The sequence below is a fragment of the Athene noctua genome, chromosome 1 (assembly GCF_965140245.1).
Source record: "Athene noctua chromosome 1, bAthNoc1.hap1.1, whole genome shotgun sequence".
Taxonomy (NCBI): Eukaryota; Metazoa; Chordata; class Aves; order Strigiformes; family Strigidae; genus Athene; species Athene noctua.
The window spans coordinates 206,436,252-206,463,001 of NC_134037.1; the positions used below are offsets into that span (position 1 = coordinate 206,436,252).

Here is a 26,750-nt window from a genome sequence, read left to right on the forward strand (position 1 = left end):
TTCATTTTAATGAATGTTTGCTCTACTTCTTAACAGCAGAATTGTAAACACATATTTTGTAGAAGTTGGGCTGTGAAAATACTGAGTATGGACAGAGCATGACTCTTCAAAGAAAGTACTAATTGCTGGATGCATTTTCTTTATGATTCCAAGTTGCCAGGAAGAAGTAGATAAACCAGAAAAACGTGATCTAAATAATGATGTCACTTTTAATTCTGTAGGAGACCCCATTTTATTTCAGAAAATAAGAATGCGCAGTGGGTTATTCTTATAGATTAAGTTAGTAAGTTCTGTAGCTGTAAATCTTTCTAAGATGATAACAGTTCATGCATAGATTTTCTTATGCAGCACTGAAACAACCAAAATGTTGCCACTTTTTTGTTAAGACTTAACACGTATAAAAGTGTGCAGTAGTTCTACCTGAAGAGGGGAAAAGACCTCAAACCAAACACCACCACTGCCAAAACCCTAAAATTGATACTGGAAAATAACTGTCTGGTTTCTATTGATGTCTACTGTGTTCTGCATGCTAGGTATACTTGTATAGGAACCCCATTCAGTTCTTGTTAATATTTTGTTTGTTTTTAATAGTATCTTCAAAAGTAAGTCCAAAATATGAACTATTCAATTGTACAAAGGAAACAAATTCTTTTAACATACACCTTTAGCTTATAGTACTTTGCTGTATATCACTGACTGCTGTTCTTTATTATTCTTCCCCTGCAATAACATGAAGTAAGGTTCATAGCTTATAAACTACTGGAGTGAATTTTGACAGATTTTTGTTGTTGTCTCTATATTTCATGTTAAAAAAGATATTTTCACTTTCAGAACAAACCTCATTGTCATCTTCCCTGTAGCGTGAAATAAAAAGGAGCGGAACTCACCTCTTTTTTGCATGTATCCTCATTCTTAAACATTGCTTCTTGATTTACAAGCCCCTTAAATAAACCATATTGCTAGCTTTTTTTCTGTCTTACTGGGTGAAGTAATAAATGGAACATGCATTCAAGTATTTCCTACTTATGAGATCTGATAAGAAGATGCATTTCTGAGTGCAGCAAAATTATTTCTATAGTAAGAATTTTGTAGTATTTTAAAAAATATTTAATTATTGTCCAGCAAGGACTGAGTTACAAGAATATCATAAGACACTGACCAACATACCCACCAACAGATTTTTTAATTCTTAATTGTTATTAATGAATACAGTTGATATTTATACAGGGATCTTTTTCAACCTTAATATCTATTTTTTGAAAAATAAAACGAGACTTTGCAGCATAGTTCAAACACAAAGGGAACAAATTGCTTAATCATCGATTTATGCAGGACCTTGACAATGACTTGTTCTGCCTAAGAATGGTGGATGCAATATAGTTCAAAAAACTATATAGATAACAAAATATTCAGAGCACTTGGATATTTTGATTTGTTTTCAGAAAGAAAATACATAATGACTGTACAGTTGAAAATGTTTTTGTCAATATGAACCTCTTCAGCCTCACCATGATTAAGTCTCTTCAGGCAAAAGACAAAATCTTTATTGACAGTTTTAAGATGTAGCGAAATGCAAGAGCATCTGCAGTTCCAAAAAGCTGAAGAGAATTTACTGACCAATACTGGTCAGAATGTACAGAATCATGGATGAAGATAGTATAGATATAAATGGAAAGAAGAAAACTGTGAACGTAGAGGAAATCTTGTAAGCTAATGGCAAACTTCCTAAAACCAAGAAAAAACAGTGGAAACTTAAAATCAGGGAGAGTAAGATTCTGAAGCCTGGAAGAGCTGAGATTTGAAGTTACTGATGAGCAAGAAAAAGAAAGAAGCATGGATGAGAATTTCCACAATGGCAAAAGGCAAAGGAGTTGTTAAAAAGATAGTTACAGAACAGCAAAAACTGGTTTTTTTTGTCAAGACAGAAAAGAGAGTCTGATAATGCAGTTACTATTTGTGAACCGGTTGGTATATGCTTTGGAAAGGAAGATAGCTAAAATTAAAGGATGCCCTTCTATTTATAGCTTCTGTTGTGAAGTTTAGTGTAGTATAGAAAAATATTAATGCATTACACTTACAAACTTGTACACATCTGTTTTTGTCATCAAAGACCGCCTTGTTTGAATTCTAATAATAGGTGTTAGTGCATGTTGTAATATTTTCTTTTAACCAAACGCTTTTTTCCTCACCTCAGTCTACAATTTTCACGGAACTCTTGAATTTAAAGGAAATATTACTATGATGAGAAATGAGAAAATTTGAAAACTTTTTGTCTCCCCTCTCCCTTGCAGATAATCTATATATTATCTAAAGTAAATTTTCTGGTTTTAGTGTTATAAACCGTACTAAATATAGTATCTGAATTTGTTTCTAGCTGTTACGAAACCAGAGATTTTCAGCTTCCTTTCATCATGCAGTTGAAACAGTTGTTAATATGCTAATGCCACACATCACTCAGAAGTACAAGGACAATCCAGAGGCTTCAAAAAATGCAAACCATAGCCTTGCTGCCTTTATAAAAGTAGGTACAAAAGTGACTTGGAGTTTGTGGTTACTTTTTCAATAATAATACTTCTTCATGGATTTTAAAGAATCTTAAAGCCCACTCATATAAAACTGAATATGCATAATGCCTTTAAAATATAAATTTCTGCACAAGTTACAATGCATTGTTGTATAATTTGCATCTTCTGTAATCAAGAAATCTGTTCAAAAGTTGGGGCTCTTTTAAAATTAATTTATATTTTATCTGAAATGTATTTTGATTTTTTTTTCCTTTAAAAATATCATCTAGGTTCCCTTCTAATCCTACAAAGGCTTCATGGATTAGGTAGTGGTTTATCTGCATGCATTTTTTGTAGAAAGACTTTCAGTGTCTTTTCTTTTTCAGCCAATAAGATCCAGTAGAGAGAATAAAGAATGGGAAATAAAAGGGTAGATAAAGCTGCTAGCAGCGTGTAATTTTTGTTTCTGTCAAGAGAGAGTTCTTCTCTTCAAACTGCTTTTTATTTGCAATTTTGTTTACATTCTGCATTCTTAAGGGAAAGTTTGGTATTCATATATGTGTATATATATTTAGCTTGCTTGTTTTATTGGGTTTTGTATTCAAACTGAAATATTAATAACGTGTTTGGAAAATAAACTTATTAAATAGAGAAATATCATTACTGAGCACTGAGACAGTACTAAATCAATTCTATCTTGGTTTTGCTTGTTTTCCCCAGAGGTGTTTTACTTTTATGGACAGAGGCTTTGTTTTCAAGCAAATCAATAACTACATCAGCTGCTTTGCCCCAGGAGATCCGAAGGTACTCTGTGATTTTAAACAAACTGTTTTTAGGAGTTGCCTAGTCTTGATGCATGTGGATAAGAGTTCTGCTTTAAGTCTTCAGACTTCTTCCCAGTTACATTAGAACTTTGTGCACTGTGCCTCGAGCATTTTCTTTCCCCATCAAATCACTTTTTCATATTTTGGTTCCCATATTCAGGTGCAACTTTGCCACCCTAGAGCATGTGTATGACGAAAGTGGTAGGGGGAGGGGGTGCAACACTAAGCAGAAATTTTAAGCATGAATGTGAGAAAGGCTAAAGTTAGAAGAGTTTAATATCTGATAAGTTTCTGTACCTTTACTGTAGTGGTGAAAGCATGTACCAGATGTCCAAAGAATTTCTTCTGTGGGTCCAAACTTTTCTTACATCAATACATAATATACTAGTAAGCTTAAATAACTTTGGACAATGGAAACAACAAATAGAACTATATCCAAATGTCAAGTATGAATTATGCTGGAATTATTTTATACTGACATATGGAACTTTGTCAGGTCTATATCCCTCATACTGCAAGACTGAGAGAAATCACACTTGTGTTAGCTGTTTTTAATGTGTTATTTAAATCACTGCATAGGTTGTTTAATTTATACTTTAAAATTATTTTTGCAGACTCTTTTTGAATTCAAATTTGAATTTCTCCGTGTAGTTTGTAATCATGAGCACTACATACCTTTGAATCTACCAATGCCATTTGGAAAAGGCAGAGTTCAGAGATACCAAGGTAAATTCTTCCAAAGAAGTGTATAGTATATTTTTTTAGATGTTACTTTTTTATTATTAGATATGTAGACTGTGTAACTTCATGTCTGTGAGATCTTGTAAACCTAGAAATTATTAGATGGAAGCCTAAAGTTGTAAGACTTCAGTTTCAACTTAAAGCAATAGTTTAGGTAGCAGAGTAATCTATCTGAAGTGACTACTCATTGAAAGATACGGTAAACTACGTCCTTGACTATGCCTCCCTTTACTACTATGATTATGAAATTTGATTTATTTTCATGAGTTAGCTTTTAATTAGTATCATAGAATCATTCAGGTTGGAAAAGACCCTTGGGATCATCGAGTCCAACCATCAGCCCTACTCTACAAAGTTCTCCCCTATACCATATCCTCCAACATCACATCCAAATGACCCTTAAACACATCCAGGGATGGTGACTCCACCACCTCCCTGGGCAGCCTATTGCTCTGTCTGACCACTGTTTCTGTGAAATTTTTTTTCCTAAAGTCCAGTCTGAACCTCTCCTGTTGCAGTTTAAAGCTATTCCCTCTTGTTCTGTCACTGATCCCCTGTGAGAAGAGACCAGCACCAACCTCTCTACAGTGTCCTTTCAGGTAGTTGTAGAGAGTGATGAGGTCTCCCCTCAGCCTTCTCCTCCTCAAACTGAACAGTCCTAGCTCCTTCTATGTTTGACATCCACAAACTCCATCTCCTCTTTCAAGTCATTGATGAAGTAGTATTAAGTAGGATAGGCCCTGGGAAACTTATCTTCTAGCTGGTCTCCAAGTAGAGTACAAACCAACCTTTGAGCCCAATGATCCACCTAGTTCTTTTGCACAATTAGGTATCTATTCACCTAGACTGTAATGTCCCAGTTTGGATAAAATGACCATGTGGACATCTGCTGTTCTTCCTTTATCTACAGATCTAGTGAGTTCATTGTAGAAGACAGGTTAGTCAAGCATGGTTTACCCTGGGTAAATCTATCCTGGCCATTCCTGATCACCCTCTTCTCCTTCAGTTGCTGAAAAATGGCTTCCAAGAGGACTTACTCCGTGACTTTTCCAAGGACCGAAGTGAGACCTGTAGTTCCGTGAATTATTCTTGTCCTTTTTTGAAGATGTGTGCAATGTACCTGCAGTCATTGCAAGGTCCCAATTATGGAACACCCCTGACCACCATGGTTTAACAAAGGTGATAGTGAGTGGTCTTCCAATGATATCAGCTAATTGTCCCAGCATCTCACCTGGTGCTGTGGATTTGCATGACAAGGTGTCTCAGGAGATCCCTGAACTGATCCTCATCCATTGCTGATAATTCTCTTTCTTGAAGCTAGTCTCTAGACTCTTAAGGCCTGGGAGCCATGGCCTGGGAGTAAAGGATAAGGTAACAAAGGTGTGGAGTACCTCAGCCTTACACAAGTCCACTGTCTCTAAATCACAGTCCCCATTCAGCAAATATCCTGTGTTTTCCTTATTCGGTCTTTTAATGCTAATGTGGTGGTATAAGCTGTTGTTCCTGTCGATGTCCTCTACCAGTTTCAGCTGTAGCTGAACACTGGCTTGCTTGGCACCATCCCTGCAAACTTGATCAATGCTTCTATATTCCACTCTTGTAGCTTGTTCTTGCTTCCACCTCATGTGCATCTTCTTTTTTGGACTGGAGATCAATCATGAATACCCTCTTTAGCCCAGCTGGTCTCCTGGTCTGTCTAGCCTTCTGCCAAACAAACAGTACATTAGCTATTGCATTTGTGGCTGTGACATTACTAATTTATTCCGAGCATTGAACTATAGCAGATAGCAGTAAGCAGAGGTGAGGAAGGTGCTTTTACAAGTAACCCTGCCTAACATTTATAATTTTGCAGATTATTTTTTTCCTGAAATATTTATTCAGTAGAGTCTGGCTTAGTAAAGTTGAGTATAACTCCTTAATGCTTTCATGAAGGTGGTAGAACAAGATTTGGGACTAAGAGCTGGACAACTGCATAGAACTTGTTTCTGTCTTTGGCTTTTTCAACCCTCGGGAGTGTCTTGAATAACACTTCATATATATATTTCCATAGAAAAGGGACTATGAGTTGTTGGTTTAGGGATCCTAAGAAGAGGAAAACTACAGAAAATAGTGGTTTTGATTACACAATAAAGAAAAGTGTAAAATGCTGCTCCCTGGTGAACTAGGTGTTTGGCCAGGAAAGATGACTCATCAGAAGTGTTTCTGGCTCTGTTTTGCTGTCTCAAGCAAAAGAGATCTTGGGTGATGTGGTTGGCTTTAAGTGAGTTACAAGAAGGCTTTTAGAACATCTGTGCTGTCTTATCTGTTTCTTTCTGACTTAATGGATTCCCTCACTGGGAGAGTTCTTTGAAAAATGAAAATGCTTTGAGATTAGGATCTGTTTTTTGATTACTGTATTGAACAACAATAGTGAATATGAAAAACACCTCAGCTGAGATTTTAAACATGTATACATTCTAATAAGATTCAAGCTAAAGTTTATCTTAAGCTGTCACGTAGTCAATACACAAATGAAATTGATTATTTTACTACACAAAAATTACTTCTAAAGGAGAGCGACTCCAATTTGTTGTGTCAGGTGCTCTGTTTTTGTGTATGTGTGCAAGTGCCTATATAATATTTATATATCATCTGGAGCTTAGTATAGATTTACAGTTACTGCTGGAAGTACTGTATGAAATAAAATTGCATTGGTTTAAGCACAAATATTCAAATACAAAGTCTTAATATTTCAATTCTATTGCAATTAACACTGAATATATACATATTTCCAGAACACATAGTATTGTTTAATTATAGCAGAAAAATTGCCTACTCTGTTACAATACAGGTTAAATTTCTATAAATTCATTTAAGTAATCTTCTTTAAATATAATTGTGTCCTTTTGTGTTCTGATAATACAGGAAAAAAATTGCTTAGTTTGGATACATCCAATTTGTTGCAAATAGTCTCTTCATTGCACTTTTAGTAAACACTGCAAATTTTTGGGACTGTTTTCTTAGAGAATATCAATTAACCAAGATCACAGGTGTTAGCAGGCTTTCTAGTCTGTATTCATAATAGATACACGTGTAAGATAATGAAGAAGGAACTTAAAACTGCAGTACAAAAATCTAAAACTTCTTAATCCCTGTTTTGCTCGCAGTCCTTCAGATTTACTAACCTGGAACTGCACCACAGACTAAAAATTAAATTCTTCTGCTATACAACTAAATACCTGAAACATAGAATATGCATAAGCTTTGTGCACTGTGTGTGTTTTCAGTGTTGAATATAGATTTAAAATTTTAATTTGGAGCTATAAGATGCTGGTCCAGGTAAATTTAATAGGAACGCTTTTGAATATTGGGCAATATTTAATTTTATTTTTTAAATAACGGATTTAGGTTTCTCCAGCTTCTGTTGATTGAATATACATTATCATTGTCTGTTTAATAAATGCATCATTATGTGGTGAATTGATCTAGGGATATATGAATAACTATCATTATCTATTATATATGAATTTGTCAATAATTTTGGAAACATTTTAGTTCAGCCTTAAGTTAATTGATAAATTCATTTAAATAATACGATTTCTTACATAGAACTTGTACTTTACTTCCAGACCTTCACCTGGACTATTCACTAACTGATGAGTTCTGTAAAAACCACTTCTTAGTGGGACTGCTTCTAAGGGAGGTGGGCAATGCATTACAAGAGTTCAGAGATGTGCGGCAGATTGCCATTAGTGTGCTCAAGAATTTGATGATAAAACATTCTTTTGATGATAGATATGCTTCCAGGGTAAGTGTATTGTTATGCTAGTAATACATAATAATAAAGCTTAAGCATGCAGACATACAGAAAGTTTTTTCTTTCACAAAACCTGTTAATTTGCTGCATTGCTATCTCTGTGATGAAAATCTGTATGAAAACTGTATCAAAATCAATCTGCAAATCCCAGAATTTTACCGAATGAAAGCACAAAACATCTTTTAATGTAGTTACATGTGTTTATTACATATTAGCACACACGTGTAATCTAACTGCTGTTCTTAAAGTAATTGTGAACATTTTTAAAGCAATTATTTTCATTAAACATTAGCTCTTAATGTTTGGCAGCTGTCCTTCCATCATCTATTATTCGTAAAACGAGTCTAAGAAAGCTGTAAGTCATGGTAGTTAAATTTTGAGTGATTTTTAATTTTCCTGTCTTTCACATCAGCTGTGCTTTGAAGAATCCATAAAATTTTAATGGAATATATCATTAATTTATCAAGTGAACATAATAGTAATTTACATGGTTAGTCTTAGCTAAAATTAGATTAATTTAGGGAGGGTTCTGCATTATATTGAAACAGTAAATAAAGTTTACTGACCTTCTGTAGATTAGAATGAAATACATTGATGATCACTGCTTTTGCCATTTATCAGCTTAATGTGGGCTCTGGCTTGGCAAATATTTATTAAATACTTTTTTTCTTTTTGTAATTTAGGAGTGAATAGCTTAAAAAAATTGGTGATTAAAATTGAACCTGTAATTTGTTAATGAACTGTTAAACTCTATTTAGATTCATCAAGCAAGAATAGCCACTATGTATTTGCCTCTCTTTGGACTGCTCATAGAAAATGTTCAGCGAATCAATGTTAAAGATGTGTGTCCATTTCCTGTTAACCCTTCTAGCAATGTGAGTGACCATTTTGATTTGGTATTCTGAACCATTTTTATCGTTTTTTATTGGTGACGTGTTTATGAAACACTGCATACTTCTGGCAAACAGAGTTTTGTAAGCTTCAGAATTCTTGAGTTTGTTCTTGTTTTTTTTTTCTGAGATTAAAAGCTTAGTTAACCTTTGTGGTTTTGGCTGCAGTTTCTCTTGTCCAGCTAAATTATGTCTAACATGATAATTGGCTAGATCGGTCCTACATGCAGGTTACAGTGCCCATATTGATCTCTACTTGAACCTTTCAAGATTTTTGGTGAATGTTAGGCCGCACAGATTGCCACAGCATCATTCTAATGCCATGTGATTATGCTGCCCTGTAATATCTTGCTTTTTCTATCTCTCTGGTGCATGTGCCTGTATTTCAATTCAAACTGAGACCACGCAACATTGCACCCCCTAGAAGAGCAGCCAAAGAAGCCGAAGGAACTTTGAAATAAAACATAGCAGTTGTTTTGCTGTCTTGTGTTTGTATTTATTACCCAGTTTTGATACAGTTTCTGTGAGAGGAGTTTTCATTAAATTGTCTGGGTTTTATTTAAAAAATTACACTTCTTTTTAGTCTGCCTGCCAGTTTGTATAAACAGTTTGCCTCTATTTTTGTAGATCCTGGCATTAGAGGCACTTGTACATACTTCATTTTTATGCAAGAGGATACTCCCCCAACATCTAACACATAAAGAATTAGTTATGTTCGCTAAAATCCCAACAGATTCAGTAGCTGCTATTGCTGTTCAGCAGAAAAGATTGTATATTGGTGGTAGATTTTTTTTAATCTTATGTTTCAATTCTGTCCAACACTGAAATAAATGGACTACTAAAACAAAAGGTTAATTTTTCTAGAAATTAGAGAAGACTTTTTAACCTTAAAGGAATGTGCATTTAGAACAGCTGTAGTGTAGGAAGGCTACAGGAGAATGAAATCAAGTGGGATTTGTGAAGGTATATATTGATTTATTATAGTTGCATACAATTATTGACTCTAAGATTTAATTATTAATTTTTTTTATTTTTGTCTTTGTCTTGCTGTGTTCCATTTGGTATTAAGAAAGAAATTCACTACCCTTCCAACAAGGCAAATGTTTGGGTCTTCGAAATAAAAGTAATTTAGGTCTTTTGGAAATATTTGGTTTATAGTGTTTAAAATTCAATGGAATATTAATTTCTTCAAAGTTTCCTGAGGTATCTTAAGTTTTGGGCTATCCCAAGTTTGTGCAAATATCTAAGCATCTCATCCCATACTTTTGAGCATTATTTAATAGAAATTAAAAGTTAAGAAGGAAATATGTAACTTGTACTGCTCTAGAAGATAAAGTATGTCATATTCACTAAATCCATCATTTTGGCAAACAATAATCACATGTTCCTCTCTTTTCCAAACAGAGCGCAAAGGATGATGCACTTAATTTGCCAACTGCAAGTCAGCTAGTAACACCACAAAAATCAGGAAACACACTGGATAACAATCTTCCTAAAGATCTATTTGGTGTTATCTCTGGCATTGGTAAGCACTTAAAATAATTTAAAAGGGAAACAGTTTCCTTTTTCATTTATTACCAAAAATAAATTGTTCTGTGTCCAACTTTGCTTTCTGCATATATTCTTGAATGTTACTGCTACTTTCATTAACAGAACCCTAATGCAATCAGCTGTCCAGCATGGGTCAGAATTCAGTCTTTACATGAAGTCTTTCTTTTGGGATCTTTTTGGTTTTCCTTTTCTAATTGAAACTAAAGCTATTTCCTGGAGAGAGCTGCTTTCTCCCTCCACCAAAGGTGATACTTCTTGCCTTGCTGCAGAGAAATAGGAGACAAGACTAGTCTGATGGATTATGGCATTCTTGCCATAAGTGACCGATTTTGTACATGATGTTAGAGACCACTTCTAAGTGGAGTACTGCTTGTGCACACTCATGGCCATCCTTCTCTCTGTCTTAATGTGTTTCTGTTTGTTGTCGTCTGCTGTAATTAGTTGTATCACTTACTAGTCAGTTAAAAAAAAAAACCAAACGAGGAAGGGGAGTTTTTTAAATATACATGCTTCTTCATGTAAGTGTGTATGGCTATGTATGTTTTACACGTGTGTGTGTAGTTGTACATGAGTCTGTATGTACACACATAATTTGCTGAAACTCTAAAATAAATTTGTCCTTGTTAAAAGTAACTGAATTGAACTAATTATGTGTCACTTAAAAAATATATACATATATGGTGATTTTAGAAGTCTGACCAAACTGTGGAGTGACCTTTTTCAGTATATGTATTTGAGATTTTTATATTGTTTTGGCTTTTTTATAGCTTCCCCATATACTACATCAACCCCAAACATTAATAGTGTGAGGAACGCTGACTCAAGAGGCTCTCTTATAAGTACAGACTCTGGAAACAGTCTCCCAGAAAGACACAGTGACAAGAGCAATTCTCTTGACAAGGTAAAAAAAAACTAAATCAAAATGAATAGTAGTGTATTCCTAAAATTTAATCTTAATTCTCATAGGAGTTAACTACTTTAATCTTCAGTGGGAATGGGCTTTCTAGAATAACTGTAGAGCAGTATTTTACGTAAGTTTTTCTTTTGCAAAACAGCTACATGTGAACTTTTTGCGTTGTATTTATTAAGCTGTTTTGGAGAAAATACGAACACATTTTCAATGTAGAGATAGAAACAGTTGTTTCCTTTGCTAGAGAAAGGCACTAGGTGAAGTGTATTGAGTTTTGCTTGAGAGAACTGAATTCTAATTAGGACTGCTTCTTTGATTCTGTGGAGACCTTCACTTCATCCTGTTCTATATAGAATATACATAGCATTTTTAAAATGTTGAAAAAACAGTTACTATGTTTTCTGTGGGTTATTTCTTTTACATTAGTGTGACTTTTCTGAATCATCTCACTTTAAAGCCATTACAAATTAGGAGCTCTGGCTGCAGTAGCTGTGAGTTTAGTCATGTCTTTCTAGAGCTTGTCTTGATAGTGATCACATTTCATTTTATTAAATCTTGTTGTGCAAGTCACAACATGTTAACTTTTTCCCCTTGACTCTGACATGCCTTCGTGTAGCAGAGAGAGAAGCTTCTCAGAAGGCACTCTGCTCATGCTATGCGCCCTAATGGAGGAGAAGAAGAAAATTCTCACCCTGCAAAGAAAAACCGTGTTACTATGGATTTTTCACTTCTGACAATTCCAGCTTTTCCAGAGAAAATTTTGCATGCTGCTTTCTCTCTTCAGTTACAAGAAGTATTTGGTTTTTGTGCTTGCTTTAGTTAAGCTTCTGAGTGAAGTGTGTGATCAGTTTTGCCACTTCTTTGCAACAGTTGAATTTCAAGCCAAATGTGTACAATGTAACCATGTAAAATACCTTTAAATGCCAAACCTGGAATGATTCACATACATGATTTACTTTAAGCATAAAAATCCAATCAGTTTAAATATCAGCAGAATTTGAGTCTTAGGGTCTTTAATGTAAACAGAGCTTAAGATCTTCTTTGACATTGACCAAGTAAATAAATACCCTGTGCGTACACTGTTGCTAAATGGCAATGCTGTCATCTATTACTTAATTGTCATGTTGTTAATTACTAATATGTAGTTCTTTTACCAAGTAAAAGGGTTTTCAAAGGAGTCAACATCCTTTGAAAATTCTACTCTGGTCTGCCAATTTAGGTAATACAGGATTTATGTTTTGCATGCTGCTGATATTTTCCCCAAATAATATTTTATCCTGGCTTCTTACTCACTGCTTTCCAAACTTTCTAGTAGATCATTTGTTCAGTGCACATTATCTTTGAGATTTTGCTCATTGCTTGATATCATTACTGAAGAGATGTGTTTTTATTCTAATCTTCTTTCAGAATAACCTGTAGAACTATACTTGTGGAATCAGAACTGGCTGGAAGTATATAACTTTCTATTTTAATATGTACATACTTCATAGGTTGTTAACATGATCTTAAATTAAGCCTGTTAATTTAGGTTTAAAAAAAGTTAAGCCTAGTTACAGTCCTAGTTTTATCCATGTACATGTTCAACTATTTTAGAAGGATATCTAGTGCTCTAGACAGTATCCGAAAGTCTAGGAAACTCAAATTCTGTTTCTGTTCTGCCACCCATTAATTGTCTGCTCTATTTCAGTATCCTTAAAGCTGTATAGTAGCACCACTTTGTTCACCAGAGATATTTCAAAGCTATATAGTTTGTGAGGTCTTTAGAGTCTGCAATGATCAGACTTATATGTGTTCATTTCCTCTTAAATTACAGGAACTTTTGGCTAGTATTAATCATAGTTTCACATTCATTTTCACTGTGCATCCATTCAATGGCTAGTATGTGACAGATTTACACAGATTGTTTTAGGACAGCAATTCTTTCCTCTTACATGGAATGCATTAAAGGGTTCAGCAGTCAATTCATGCATATGCTGTGAAATATTCCCTCATGGATTAGCATGTCTCCTGCTCTCAGTGACGACAGTTCCTGCCTGGAAGGGTTGTTCTACCCTTGAGGTATTGGCACTTCTCTCTTTGTCTGTGAAACTAAGTTTCTCTCTGGAATCTATGTTTTGTTTTGTTTTGTTTTTTTTCCAATTTTGATTATGAAGGATTTCTTACAACAAGTGTCCTTGAAATAGTCATGGAGCCAAGATGATCCAACTTTCTTGTAGAAACCAAAGAGCTTCACAGATCAGTTGTGCTAGACTGTTGACTTCACAGAAATCCTATTAAGTGTCTGGTTCATTTTCCATTTGCATAAGTGACCTCATATTGGAAGTGAGAATTAGGCACTAAATATGGCATAATTTATCCTTTAAACAAACATTTATATAGTGTATCTGTAAAATACAGACTGAGGATTTTGTAACACTTGATTATGTTGAAATTATTCTTTTACAAATAAGTCTTGGCCTAAAGTTCAGTTTATACATTCTTACAGTTTTATTTTTTCCTTTTTTTAGTGGTGCACATTTTAAAAGATCCTTTATGACTTTTTTTCTCCTTTTGGGCAGACTTTAGTATTGCGTGTTGCTGATTAACTTCCCACAAGTGTAGAAATTGTATAAACAACTGAAGCAGGGAGGAAGATTATTTTTTTAAATTTTTTTTTTTCCCTCCTCTTCTTTGAGGTAAAGGCAAGTTACTTATCAGTAGTTAATCTTCCAGAATGCATATTATTGCTATTCATGTATGTTTTCTTTGAGGTTCTTACATCTATAAATGGAAAGAATTTTGTAGGGGCAGATCTATCTACAGTTTGGCATAGTCTCTTCTAAAACAAAGGAACATATATGTATCACTTAACACTAGCATTTATTTTTAAAATATTTCATCTAAGTAGAAGGGGCATGCCTGATTTCTACAGTGTGGGTGTGTATGTATTATTGATTAATAATCACTGTTAGGTAACTTTTCCTCTTACCTCCTCCCTCTGGGGAAAAAAATCGTACAAAGAAATAAAAATAAACAAAAGTAAAGAGACTTAATTTAGTATACTTTCTTGTGTGTAGCGTGTGTGTTTTAGTGACCTGTCTCTACATGAAACATTTTTTTTCTCTGTTCTAGGATCCTTTTTCTGATGCAGGAATTAGTAAGGCAATTTAAAACAGTTTATTATCAGTTTAAGAACTCTTCAGGCAAAGTTTGTCTGTTTTCTTTTCAGAACCAACAGAGCAGCACTTTAGGAAGTTCTGTAGTTCGATATGACAAACTTGACCAAGCAGAGATCAAAAGTCTGCTCATGTGTTTCCTTCATATTTTAAGAAGTATGTCAGAAGGTAGGTAGTTCCATCTGTTTTTCATAAATTTGAAATCCTGTGTTGGATTTATGCTTCTGATTTTAAAACCTCTTCAAAATCAGCAGAATATTTTAGGTGTAGGTACCACATTGTGCTGTGATTTAAAAATATAGGTGATCGATCAAATTAAACTCTGACTGGAACCTTGTAAGCATGAAATACTCATTATTCCATCTAAGTGTGAGGCTAGCTAAAGGATTTGGTAAGACAACAAATATTTGTGTGTGATTGTACAGTCTGTTTTGGAAAATGAAGGTGAAGAATACTTCACTGATCAGTAGAAAAGTCTCAGTCTAGTCAATTCCTCTGTTCTGCAGAACTTCCTGTATGACAGGGAACCAAATAATTTGATCGCTGTGCAAATTTTCATTTCTGGAATGGGGATATTAGTGCTCCTTCTTTCTCCTGGGATGTTTGTGAGATAATCCACTGAATTTTTGGAAGAGTCATATTATCCTGGAGAAGCTTGCAGAGGTATAGAAATATTCCATGAATGGCAAATCTTAATTTTTTTACTAGGATCATACAAATCAGAATCATCCCTATCCTTGATCAATATCTTAAGAGGGCAAGTCCCTTTTGGTAAAGACATTGATTTTTTTTCACTTTGTGATTAACATATCAAAAGTAGTTAATTCTGTGCCTATTTTGATGTTAATTTCTAAATATCAATTTCTGTAGTCCTTGAACTCTAACTTATTACACCACTTAAGGGTGAAAATTGAAAGGCTATTAAGTATTCAATATCCAGTCTCACCATTAGATTTTCATGTAATTACATCAATATTATTTTATGTATTTTAATTAAAAAGAATAATAAGACTCAAAAATGTCTTTTTCACTATTTTACACTTCAAAATAGGTAAATATTAGTGAGAATTTCTAGGAAATTCAAGTTAAAATTTACATAAGCACAGTGTGGATTTTTTGGTCTTAATTCTCCTGGAAAAAAAAAAGTATCAAACTGTCACACATTTTTGGAATAATTTTGAATTTGCTAGCTAATTTTGAACATTTTTGGCAAAAGAGAGAAGGTCTTGGCTACATAACTACAAGCCTTATAAAAAATATATAGCCATATTTGAAATCTGTGCAAATACAGAAAATCTGAAACCTGTGATGAAAAACTATCCATAATAAAGCATTGTAAATTAAAAAAGAAGAAATCAAAAATTGAATTTTAAAAATGTTGAGACCATTCTATAAAGAAGGAGGTTGTAGGACTAACAGTCTGAAGTATTCTGGTCTTATATTTTTAGAACACTGTAGTCACTACTCACTACACAACTATTACTATTTAAAATACAAAATTTTATGGGAGTGTTGTGGATTAATTAAAAACATGTTGTAGAAACTCCTTTGGAGAATTGATATGTGCATGTGGATAAACAGCTTCAAGGAAAACTTGAAATAGTAATAGTTATCTGTACCTCACAAGCTATTTTTAGATTCTCTTAATCCTCATTATCTGAAAACTAAGAACTGGTGTTAATTCTTCTACTTAATATTTTTGTGTGTTTGCTGCCTTTGTCATCTTTTTAATATTTTTCATTTCCCTAGATGCATTGTTTACATATTGGAACAAGGCTACAAAATCTGAACTCATGGATTTTTTCACAATTACAGAGTAAGATTTTTGTCAAGCTTCTCATAAAATCATATGTTTTGTTATGCATAAAAACATGAGTGTGGATATAAGTGTATAGGGTTTTTCATTTATTTGTTTGAAAAAATAATGCCATCTTGGTATGTTTAGAAAGTCCTTAATGTGCACAATTACATGTCTGTCCAATTTCATGATAGTTTCTGGAATTAAGCTATACAGAAGTGAATTCAGGAAGTTCCTAAGTAGTGACTACTGCTCGGAATATCGCTATGCTCATGGAATTGGAACCAGCTGTCTTGTTACCCAACTGCATTAAAATGCATGCTGTAATGTGAACTGCTGAAATTATATGGTTACATTTCAAAATTGATCAAATTGCATAACTTCAGAAACAAAAGGATATGGACTGTCCTCCTAGCAATCCTCTTGTGCCTTCTGCCATTCTGTAAGGAAAAAGATACAGGATGATTCCAGTATTTGTTATTGATGGCTACACTCCATCCTTATGCACACTTAGTGTGTTCATGGGAATTGACTGATACAGTAATAAAAAGTGAAGAAGGCACTGTTTGCTTGAAATGGCACGCTGTAGAAGCCTTTCCTGTTTGCCTTGCTTGTATCACTGGACTGCTTTCCTTTGTTTCTGTAGTAGAGGCTCAGTCAATGTAATATCAGTTGTTAGATGTGTTATATAATGCACTACTCAAGGTCTATTTTAGGAATATATTACAAGGTAGTATTTTTAACTCATCATTTGAGTACATCTGGCATGATAGTGAATGTGCCAGAGACAGAACTGAACAAGTAAATGCGCCTACTTAGTTGACTCTCTGAAGCCTGAAGTGTAAATTGTACAGAATCAGTGGTGAACTGTCTTTTGCCATTACATACTTCTTTTTTTTAAAGGCTGGATAGGATTGGTTTGTGATCAGATCAGTAATCTCAAATTTCTGCTTATCAAAGATTTCCATCACAACAGGAGTATATGGAATACAGAATAAAATTTCTATCTTGTTAGTGCAGTGGATGATTTCACAGTTCTAGAGTAGGAACAAGGTTCATAAAAGTCTATCTCTTCCAATTCTAGGAGTATTTTACCAATGCAAATAACATCTGTGTTGATGATGATTTTTATTAATACAGGTCATTTGCTATTAATACTTATTTGCCCAAAACAATAATCATCTGTGATTGATTTCAGAAGAATCATGTTTACCTTTTCTTGACTTGGGAACTGGGAAGGGGATTTTAAGGGTGGAAGAAATAAAGAAGTTTTATGACAAGAGTTTACGTTAAGCAAAAATAATAGTTGAATAATTCCAATGTACATAAATCTAGAAGAGATTGTTTTAAGTGTTGATTGATTTATGTGTTCTCTACAGAGTATGCTTACATCAGTTCCAGTACATGGGAAAGCGATACATAGCCAGGTACTGTGTGAAATTTAAATTTTGCTGTCTTGTTCACCAAGAATAATAGTGTGTACAATATGCCTTGAATCTCTATTACAAATTAATCGCATGAGTAGAAGTGTTATTGCAAAATGATACATAACAGTTTGAAGTAGCTGGTTACTATATTAAAAATATATATCCTGTCTGGAAGTCTGGTATCTGTTTAAGAATGATGTCTGTGTTGTGTTTATTATTAATTACTTTTAAATCCATCCCTTAAATGCTATCTTTTACAGCATTTTTTTCCTTGAAATAGTGTCTTTGAGGAAGAAATTTTATTATTTATTTTGTTTATTCACTTGGCCATAAAATCGTGTCTGTTGAAATATTTTAGAAATTTTATATATAGTGTTTTTACTGAAAGGTGAGTATTCCAGCACTGCTGCTTTTCAGTTTGAAGTCCAAAGTACCTTTAGACACCTGTACATTCCCACTGAAGGCTATTTAGGGGGAGTCAGAAACATGTTCTAAATCATTTGAATATCTTTGCATTGTTGCGGTTTTTAATGCAAAGTAGGTTTTTTAATGGAGTAAAATGCAACAACTTGTTTAGGCCTTACATGGTGGCTGACATGGTAATACTATTATAATTAAACTTGTGGGGTTGAAATACTGGCCCTCTTGAACTCAGTGAAAAATTTTGTTGCTGACTTTGAATGTTAAAACATTCTAACAAAAGTGCTAGCTTTTTTGTTTTTAATTTAGATTTTATCTCTTTCTTCAAACAACAAACTCGACTACCTTCTTGGAGATTTTTCAGGACAAAAAAAATCCCATCTCTGTTTAGATACCCTAAAAAAATCAAAGACCAAAATGAATCTGGTTTTCTTGAGGTTTTGATTGTAACCTTTGTGTTCAAATGTACTTCAAACTCTGGATTTATGAGAGCTGTCATTTTCAAGCTTTTTGTAAAAATTCTTCAAACTAAATTGTTTGACTAGTTTGTAGAGAAGACTACCACACTTTCTTTTGTTTACTGATCGCCTAGTCTGTATACTGCATGCTAATGCTAAAAATGTTAAACCATAGAAATCATCTGGTGTTCTGCAGAGATAATGATTTTTTTCAGTAAATGGAGCTTTCTAGTCTTTCACATTGTCATTACACCGAAGTTTATCACAATCAATGCACGTACTCATAAAATACACAGATGCAAAATGAAAGGGAACAGGGTATTCTGTAATTCAAGCACTGGTTTTCATTTTTCATCAGCTCTGGTGGTGGTACACAATAGGAAGTTAGCCTGTACTGATTGCTAACACAGATCACTTTTCTGTTTTCTTCACTTCATTGCTGCAAGTTTAACAAAGTATATGGCTCTTCTCCCTTCCTGCTTGGGTAAGATGTAAATGATACCTCAATTAATTCCTGCTCTCCTGTTGCATGTATGCTTTTTAATTATAACTGTGTGTCCTAACTTTTTTCTAAAATTTTTACAATCAAAATAGAGGATTTGGTTTTTGATTCTGAATATTTCCAGAATATTTATGTTCTTAAAAGCTCTGAATTAAATTTGGCACTTCAAGAGCAGCTGCTTATGTGCTTTTGCTTTCATGCTTGAGGTTTTAAGAAAGAGTTTGCTGCAATGCTTTAAGCTACCTATTTTTGTTTTATAAATAAAACAGTAAATAGGTTGCATTTTAATTCTTTCTATAAAACTTCTTGTGCTTAACTAACACTTCCTGTCTTGCTGCAGTTTGACATGTCTAACTTTTGCTTCTATCCCATTTCACTCATCTTGCAGGAACCAGGAGGGGTTGGGATCCATAGTTCATGATCGAAAATCTCAGACATTGCCTGTTTCCCGTAACAGAACAGGAATGATGCATGCCAGATTGCAGCAGCTGAGCAGCCTGGATAACTCTCTCACTTTTAACCACAGTAAGTCTCATGACATCATAACATTCATCATCCTCACCCAGTACCACAACACCAGAGAGAGATTTCAGAACCACACCAGTGCATTTCAATGACTTTTACTGTTCTAGGTCAAATGAATAGCTGGAATCAGTTGATGATCTGTTCCCTGCTTTATGATAGAACAATCAGTGCTGGCTGATGCCATAACATGGAGCATGGTTAACTACAGCATATTTTAAGATTCTATTTTAATTTTTTTTAATTATATGTGCTTCAACTTTGTGCTGCCCATAGTTACAAAATTTACTTACTTTTTCTATTTGCTTTATTAAACTTCAGGTTTTTTTCCCCACTTGGTCTTATAAATTATTGGTCTAAAAGCGAAAATATTCCTCAGACCATATCTCCATGTTTTGACATCCCCTAAGGAGAAATAAGTTTCTTACTACGGAGATTGTGAAGCCCATGATTTGGTTTGTCTGGAAGTGAAAAGCATCCAATAATGAAGTAATTTTTCTGTTTTCAGTGTGAGAAAGATATCAAGTATTCTTGGAATTTCTGTAGACAATGGTAAGATTTAATCAGGTTGAAGTCAGCTTGTATAAGACCGCTGTATTGAAAACTAAATCTGCTTGTGGCCTATCTTTTTAAACATGCTGCTCTTAAATTGCAAAATATACTTTATGTGAAGTATTCTGAAGCACTATTTTTCGATTTTCAGCTTCAAAAAACAATGAAACTGGTTGACTAATCCAGTAAAATTCAACACTGGTACTGAAAAGAACTGTGTGCAATTATTTGTGTTAACTGTATGTTCACTGTGTTCATCCTTTTATTTCCCAAAGCATATCTAACTGTCCTTTAAAATCTTTTAGCTCGTTATCTGTAATATAAAGCAACAGTTGGCCTGTCTGCACAAGACTTACCACATAGTCTTGTGGAAAATTGGAAAAAAAAGTCCCACCGAAACTCTGTTTATAAATGCATTCTCATGCCTGTTTAGATATAGAAATGCAATTCTTTCATTTTAAAAATGTCAGAAAACTGTACAGCTATGCAAATTATTCTTTTCTTGTAATCAGTCTGCTACTTCTGTATCATAAAAGTTTCTAGAGGTTTTTTGATACACAAAAGGAGCATTTACACTATGTAACTACACATTCAGTGAGGTGAAATACTTTGTAGATAAAGACAGATTTATTAAAAAGAATCTGTGGGAAATAAATAACATGGATGTTTCTGAGCCCTGTGCAAACTTTAATGGTTTTTAGGAAATTGTGAGCTGAAAGATTTTAATAAATGCATGCTTATGTAAAAAAAAACTTTCTGTTCTTTTTCCATCTGAAGGAAATTATGAAGGAAGGTGTCTCATCCAGATAGCTTTGAGTAAAGTGATAATAGTTTGGCATTTTTAATGTTGGACATTTAATGAATATCAGGATATAACACCTTGTATTGACCAAGGTTTTACAAAGTGAAAGTATGTTGCTGCAAAAACCAATTCAAATGTGAAACTGATTTTCATATCATTGGTCTTGTTGTTTTATAACTTTTAGCTTTGTTCAGTTGTCAGTCTTCATGTATGTTGTATCCAAAGTAGTTTTAAGACCTTGAAAAAATTTTCTATATATCCTACATGGGATACATATGGAAAGGATGCATCTGGTGGAAATAGTTGCTTTACTTGTTTCTAAAATCATCATTCTTTGGTATGATAGTTGTCTGTAAACTATAAACTTGATTTCTCCCTTTCTAATCATTTAAGCAAGGAATAGAACTGAAGTAACAGTGTAAATGATATTTCACATCTTTGAGAAATTTCAGTATAGTTTTGCACTTAAATATGGAAGAAATGAGGCCCTTTGTTCAAATTTCTAAAGCATCTCAATACAAACTACAGGAATGTAGATTTATATGTGTATTGTTGGGGCTGAAGGAGGGGAGGACAACCAGTAGAACAGTGACATGCGAATGTACTGAAATACAAGAGATATACCCTAATCTGTAATAGCAGAATATGATCATTGTCAATCTCATAGTCATTAGAGATTAACCCATTTTCAGTCTTCTTAGATGGTTTTAAATTCAGTTACACTGCAGCAGTGTGGATGTATGGGTGCATGTTCATGTGCATGTCCAGGGAGATGTCCCTGTTATACCTGGTAATTGTAGTTCTGTAGTTTCTTTGTAAGTTACATGCGAAAAATAGAATCCAGTATGTTAGTTATATGTGAAGAATACAATATTAGCTTCTCTAAAATAATAGCAAATTGAAACAAGGATAGTTTTTAGCATATATATGAAAAAAGCACTGCCACATCAGTCTTTTAACCCAACTGAATTGCATGTTTCTTTAAGCTTACATCCTGCCCCAAACTTCTTTCTCTAGTAGAAATGAGGAGTAATCAGTCTATGACCTATTTAGTTGTTAGTTCTAAATTATTTATGTAAAAAACAAAATTTGAACCGTTTGGAATCCTGTTATTGACTACAGTTTTTACTTAGTACTTATAATAAATCTTGCACCTTTTTTCTTATCTGGAAGCACAAGCCAATTATTTCTTTCAAGAATATTTTCCCCTGTCCTCAATGCAGTTCTCAAAATAGTCGTTATCTCTTGGTATCTTCAACATTACTGAAACCACAGACTAACTTGAGGATTTCTCATCATCCAAAGATGATTGCTATGAAAAAGGATTTTTCTTTGAATTTATTAAGGAAAAGAATACTTTTAATAAAAGAAAAATATTTGGCAAACAACTGTTTTGTTAAAACTTGCTTCCAAATGCCAGTTGTTCCTTTTCAACATTATAGAGGTGAAGGATATAGTTGGATTGAAACCACAAAGAAAATACATAGGAGGAGAGAGAGGTGGAAGCAGAGAGAATGTAAAAGATGATAGGAAAGAGGAGTATACTTCCTAACAGAATGAATGTATAAATCCAAAAAACCTGGTGGTTATTGGTATGTGTTGCATAGTTCAGCCAGGGAAGTAAGAAGGTGCAGGAAGAAGTGCAGGTGTCATTATGAAAGAATATGTAATTTCTTCCTTTCTTTGCTTGGTCTCAGCAAGTTTGTCATGCTTGTCACTGGTTTAGTGATGCTAAGTTGACTGTAAATCTAACATATATGTGACCCAAACCAAATTTTTGTAAAGCAACCTGGGCACATTTGTCAATTTAGTTCTCGACTATCAATATTAGGGAACAAAACCAACATATTATAACCAGTGCTGAAGCAGGATATTTTTTAAAAAATATTTAAATAGAGTATGGCTCTAGAAGTAATAAAATATTTTTATTAAATATGGAGTTATTTCATGGTATTGCTACAGAACAGAATTAATTACTTAGGTCTTCAGCTGCATATAAGTACATGATTGTATTCCTTCAACACTTAATGTTTTGTATTTTTATAATGGTTGACTTATTTGACTTTGAGATCATTATAACATCGCTAAATTACTGATACATATTTTCAGTTGTAACTCCATCCTACTGTAGCACTTATTTTAACAATAAATATGTGTATATATACATACACAGACATATATGAAACATCAGACATATGTTTTAACTACTGTTTGATGCTTCTGTTGTTGACATTTGGACTTAATGTATCTTATCATCTGTGCAAATTATGTTAGAATGATTATATGCACATATTTGAAAAATGCTTAAATGTTTATGAATTATTTTTCTGTATTGAATACTAACTTCTGTCAAGCTTCTTACTTGTTAATCTTTTCCTAGTTCAGCAAGTCTTTTGGAAATAAGAAACATTTAAATAAGTATATCCAGCACTTACACTTCATTTGGAATTTCTACAGGCTATGGCCATTCAGATGCAGATGTTCTTCACCAGTCTTTACTTGAAGCAAATATTGCCACTGAAGTTTGCCTTACAATTCTGGATACTCTATCATTATTCACAATGGCTTTTAAGGTTTGTTCTTGACTTGGTGTTAACATCTCTCATAATTAACTTTCAGAAAAGAAAATTTTAAACTATTTTTTAAATTATATCTTATAGTTTGGTAATATAGCATTGTATTTTTAGCATTTCTAGCATTGTATTTAATTATTGTATCATGTAAAAGCTGATATCCTCTCGCAGAAAAATGCTTTGGCTTCAGTTACACATTGTACACAGACTCCTTACTGATCAGCAGTGATCTGTGGGAAAAGCTCCTTCCTCATCCTAACTTCGTAAAAATATTTCTAGAAACTTCAGTGTCTGCCTAATATTAGTGGTAAAACTTGTTTTAAAGGCCATGTAGGGTGAAAGATCTGTTGTATGACAAAACCACAATTCATAATTGGACACTATCAGACTTTTATATTGAGCTTGCATTCTTTTTATATTAAATCACTAATTAACAGTAATTTATGTGGGTTCCTTTTCTGTAACTTTATTTCAATTTTTCCACTAATGAGACTTGGTTTTAGTTGTATCAGTTACTGTAGCTCTCCTGTGGAATCTTTTTATAGTGTGCCCCCTTGCATACCCCTACTGTCTGGTTTTTTTGAGCTTTTCCAAACACTAAGGTGAGGCTATAAAAAGGAGAGATGATAGCTCTAGCTTTTTTCTTCCCTAATGAGAGCAGTGTATCCAGATCCTTGCTTGAAGATTCAAATTTAGTGTCTTATCTTTAATCTGGTTATAAAAACATGAGCTTATTTATAATGAGATTCCTTTTATTAGTAATTTAATTAGAGTTTAGAACCAGTTCTGTCCACAGGCTTCATGGTGAAATTGAAAACAAAGATACCTAGTTTTAAAGATTTAAAGAAGAATGAACACTAATCTTTTAGTTACCAGCTGCCCATCATGCTTGGAATGACAGTCCTTCAAGGTTATCTGTATGTAGTATGTTGAGAAAGTAGGTGAGAGTATACCAGAGTAGTCTACAAGATCCAGAAAAAAAGCAGGTAGGAGAGTCAGGAGCTTCTATTCAATCAACTGCAATGAAATACATAAAATCATAGAATTCCTGGATGGTTTGAGCTGGAAGGGACCTTGAAAGATAATCTAGTCCAACCCCCCTGCCATGGACAGGGACATCTTTCACTAGACCAGGTTGCTCAAAGCCTCATCCAACCTGGCCTTGAAAAATTCCAATGATGGGGAAGGGGATTCCAGGGAGGGGAATCAACAACTTCCCTGCGCAACCTGTTCCCATGTCTCACCACCCTCACTGTAAAAAAGCATTCCTCCTTATGTCCAGTCTGAACCTACCATCTCAGTTTAAAACTGTTGCCCCTTGTCCTGTCACTACAGGTCATGGTAAAAGTCTCTCTTCATCTTTTGTGTAAGCACCCTTTATATATTGAAAGACCACTATAAGGTCTACCCAGAGCATTTTCTTCTCGACGCAGAACAGCCCCAATTCTCTTGGTCTTTCTTCATAGGAGAGGTGCTCCAGCCCTCTGGCCATTTTCATAGCTCTCATGGGGACGTACGCTAACATGTCCATGTCTGTCTTATGCTGGAGGCCACAGATCTGGACACAGTACACCAGGTGGGGTCTCATGAGGGCAGAAAAGAGAAGAATCACTTCCCTTGACCTGGCGGTCATGCTTCTTGTTATGCTGTTCAGGATACCATTGGCTTTCTGGTCTGCAAACACACGTTGCTGGCTCGTGTCTGATTTTTCATCCACCAGTAACCTCAAGTCCTTCTCCACAGGGCTGGTCTCAATCCATTCATCCCCCAGTCTGTATTGATACTGGAGATTTCCAATCCATATGCAGGACCTTACACTTGGCCTTGATGAACGTAATGAGGTTCACACGGGCTCACTTGTCAAGCCTGTCAAGATGTCTCTGCTTGGCATGCTACAGGGAAGCCTCTAGCAAATCAGCTGCACCAGTCAGCTTGGTATTGTCTACAAACTTGCTGAGGGTGCACTCGATCCCACTGTCTTATGTCATTGATGAATATATTAAATAGTACTGGTCCCAGTACAGACCCTTGAGGGACACCACTCATTACTGATTGCCACTTGGACGTTGAGCCATTGGGTGTAATTCTTTGGATGCAGCCATCCAGCCAGTTCCTTATCCTTCTAACAGTCCATCCGTCAAACACATATGTTTCTAATTCAGTGGCAAGAATGTTGTGGTGAACCATATTGAAGGCCTTACAGAAGTTCAGGTAGATGACATCTGTAACTCTTGCCATGTCCACTGATGCAGTCACTCCATCATAGCAGGCCACTAGATTAGTAATACCAATCTGCTTCTTTTGGGAATAATTAGTATATTATATAGAAGGCCAGACAGCTTTTTCTAAACCTCAAGATCATCTTTCACTAGTGGGGATCCAGATCTCTGTTATTTATTACAGCAGGGAAATCACAAGTTATGTCTGCTTTTTGGTAGAATTTAACTCATCCTGTGTGAATTCCTACTACTTCTAGGTGGTTTTAGTGAACTACCTACCACTGATGTTGAGACATCTGAAGAAAGGACAGTAGATCAAATTTCCCTATGAGGATAGGGGTTTGTAAGACAACATTTCCTTATTTTGCTATAAATCTGGAAGTAGTAAGCCTTACCATCTTTTAGAATTGAGTTAGGTGTTTGGGTTTGGGTTCATCTAGAGAGATCTGTATATTCCTTCAAGAGATAAAACTTTTTTCTATGACCAAGTAGGCTTACTGATATATATGCAACCATTTATGTTAAGCTTCCTCTAAAATGACCTGCCTGTGGCTTCACTGCATGGCATTTGGAGATATTTGGTCTCCTGCAATCATTTGTATCTATGCATCCACAAAGCTTGAAACCACACTGAGTTCTTCTGCTCTGCAAGTCACATTATCAGAATGGCTTTTAATGGAGAAATGTCTCCTTCAATTTTTTAACATTATGAAATGTTAAACACCTGAAATGCCTAGGGCTGTGCTGAAGAATTTCTTCTACATCTCTATGAATAGCAAGGGACATCTGCAATTAGACATCTCTTCCATGTTTGAGAGAGCTTAAATCATGCTACAAGGGCCCAGGTCTGTAATGGGCCTCAAGAGTCTTTATAAAAAAATTGTTAAACTAGATTCTTTGAGTTAATATTACCTTAAAATTTACTTGAGATAGTAATAGAGCTGCCTTTCAACATACTGTTTGAATGTCTTGTATATAGTAATGACAAGAGTGGAGTGTGCTGAGGGGAGTTGTAGCAGGTGCAAGACCTAGTAGAATCGTGTCAGAGGGCCGGTGGAGTCAGAGCAGTACTTAGCATTGTCCTCTCAGTTCTGGACTCCCTGGAC

General features: G+C 34.5%; 1 protein-coding gene across 17 annotated transcripts in view; it reads left to right on the forward strand.

Moving 5' to 3' along the window:
• DOCK9 (dedicator of cytokinesis 9) overlaps window positions 1-26,750 on the forward strand; it is a 132,418-nt gene that overhangs the window by 83,321 nt on the left and 22,347 nt on the right. For 4 of the 17 annotated variants that reach the window (XM_074911149.1, XM_074911098.1, XM_074911139.1 and 1 more), the window contains exons 28-39: window positions 2,375-2,521; window positions 3,225-3,308; window positions 3,943-4,054; window positions 7,678-7,856; window positions 8,624-8,740; window positions 10,160-10,280; window positions 11,074-11,207; window positions 14,425-14,539; window positions 16,121-16,187; window positions 17,549-17,596; window positions 20,007-20,050; window positions 23,310-23,425. In XM_074911149.1, the coding sequence (XP_074767250.1) occupies window positions 2,375-2,521; window positions 3,225-3,308; window positions 3,943-4,054; window positions 7,678-7,856; window positions 8,624-8,740; window positions 10,160-10,280; window positions 11,074-11,207; window positions 14,425-14,539; window positions 16,121-16,187; window positions 17,549-17,596; window positions 20,007-20,050; window positions 23,310-23,425 (1,284 nt within the window). Of the gene's footprint in view, window positions 1-2,374; window positions 2,522-3,224; window positions 3,309-3,942; window positions 4,055-7,677; window positions 7,857-8,623; window positions 8,741-10,159; window positions 10,281-11,073; window positions 11,208-11,832; window positions 12,010-13,215; window positions 13,219-14,424; window positions 14,540-16,120; window positions 16,188-17,548; window positions 17,597-18,832; window positions 18,958-19,364; window positions 19,502-20,006; window positions 20,051-23,309; window positions 23,426-26,750 lie in introns of those variants that run through there. The other 13 variants (XM_074911045.1, XM_074911030.1, XM_074911037.1 and 10 more) reach the window with 8 other exon arrangements.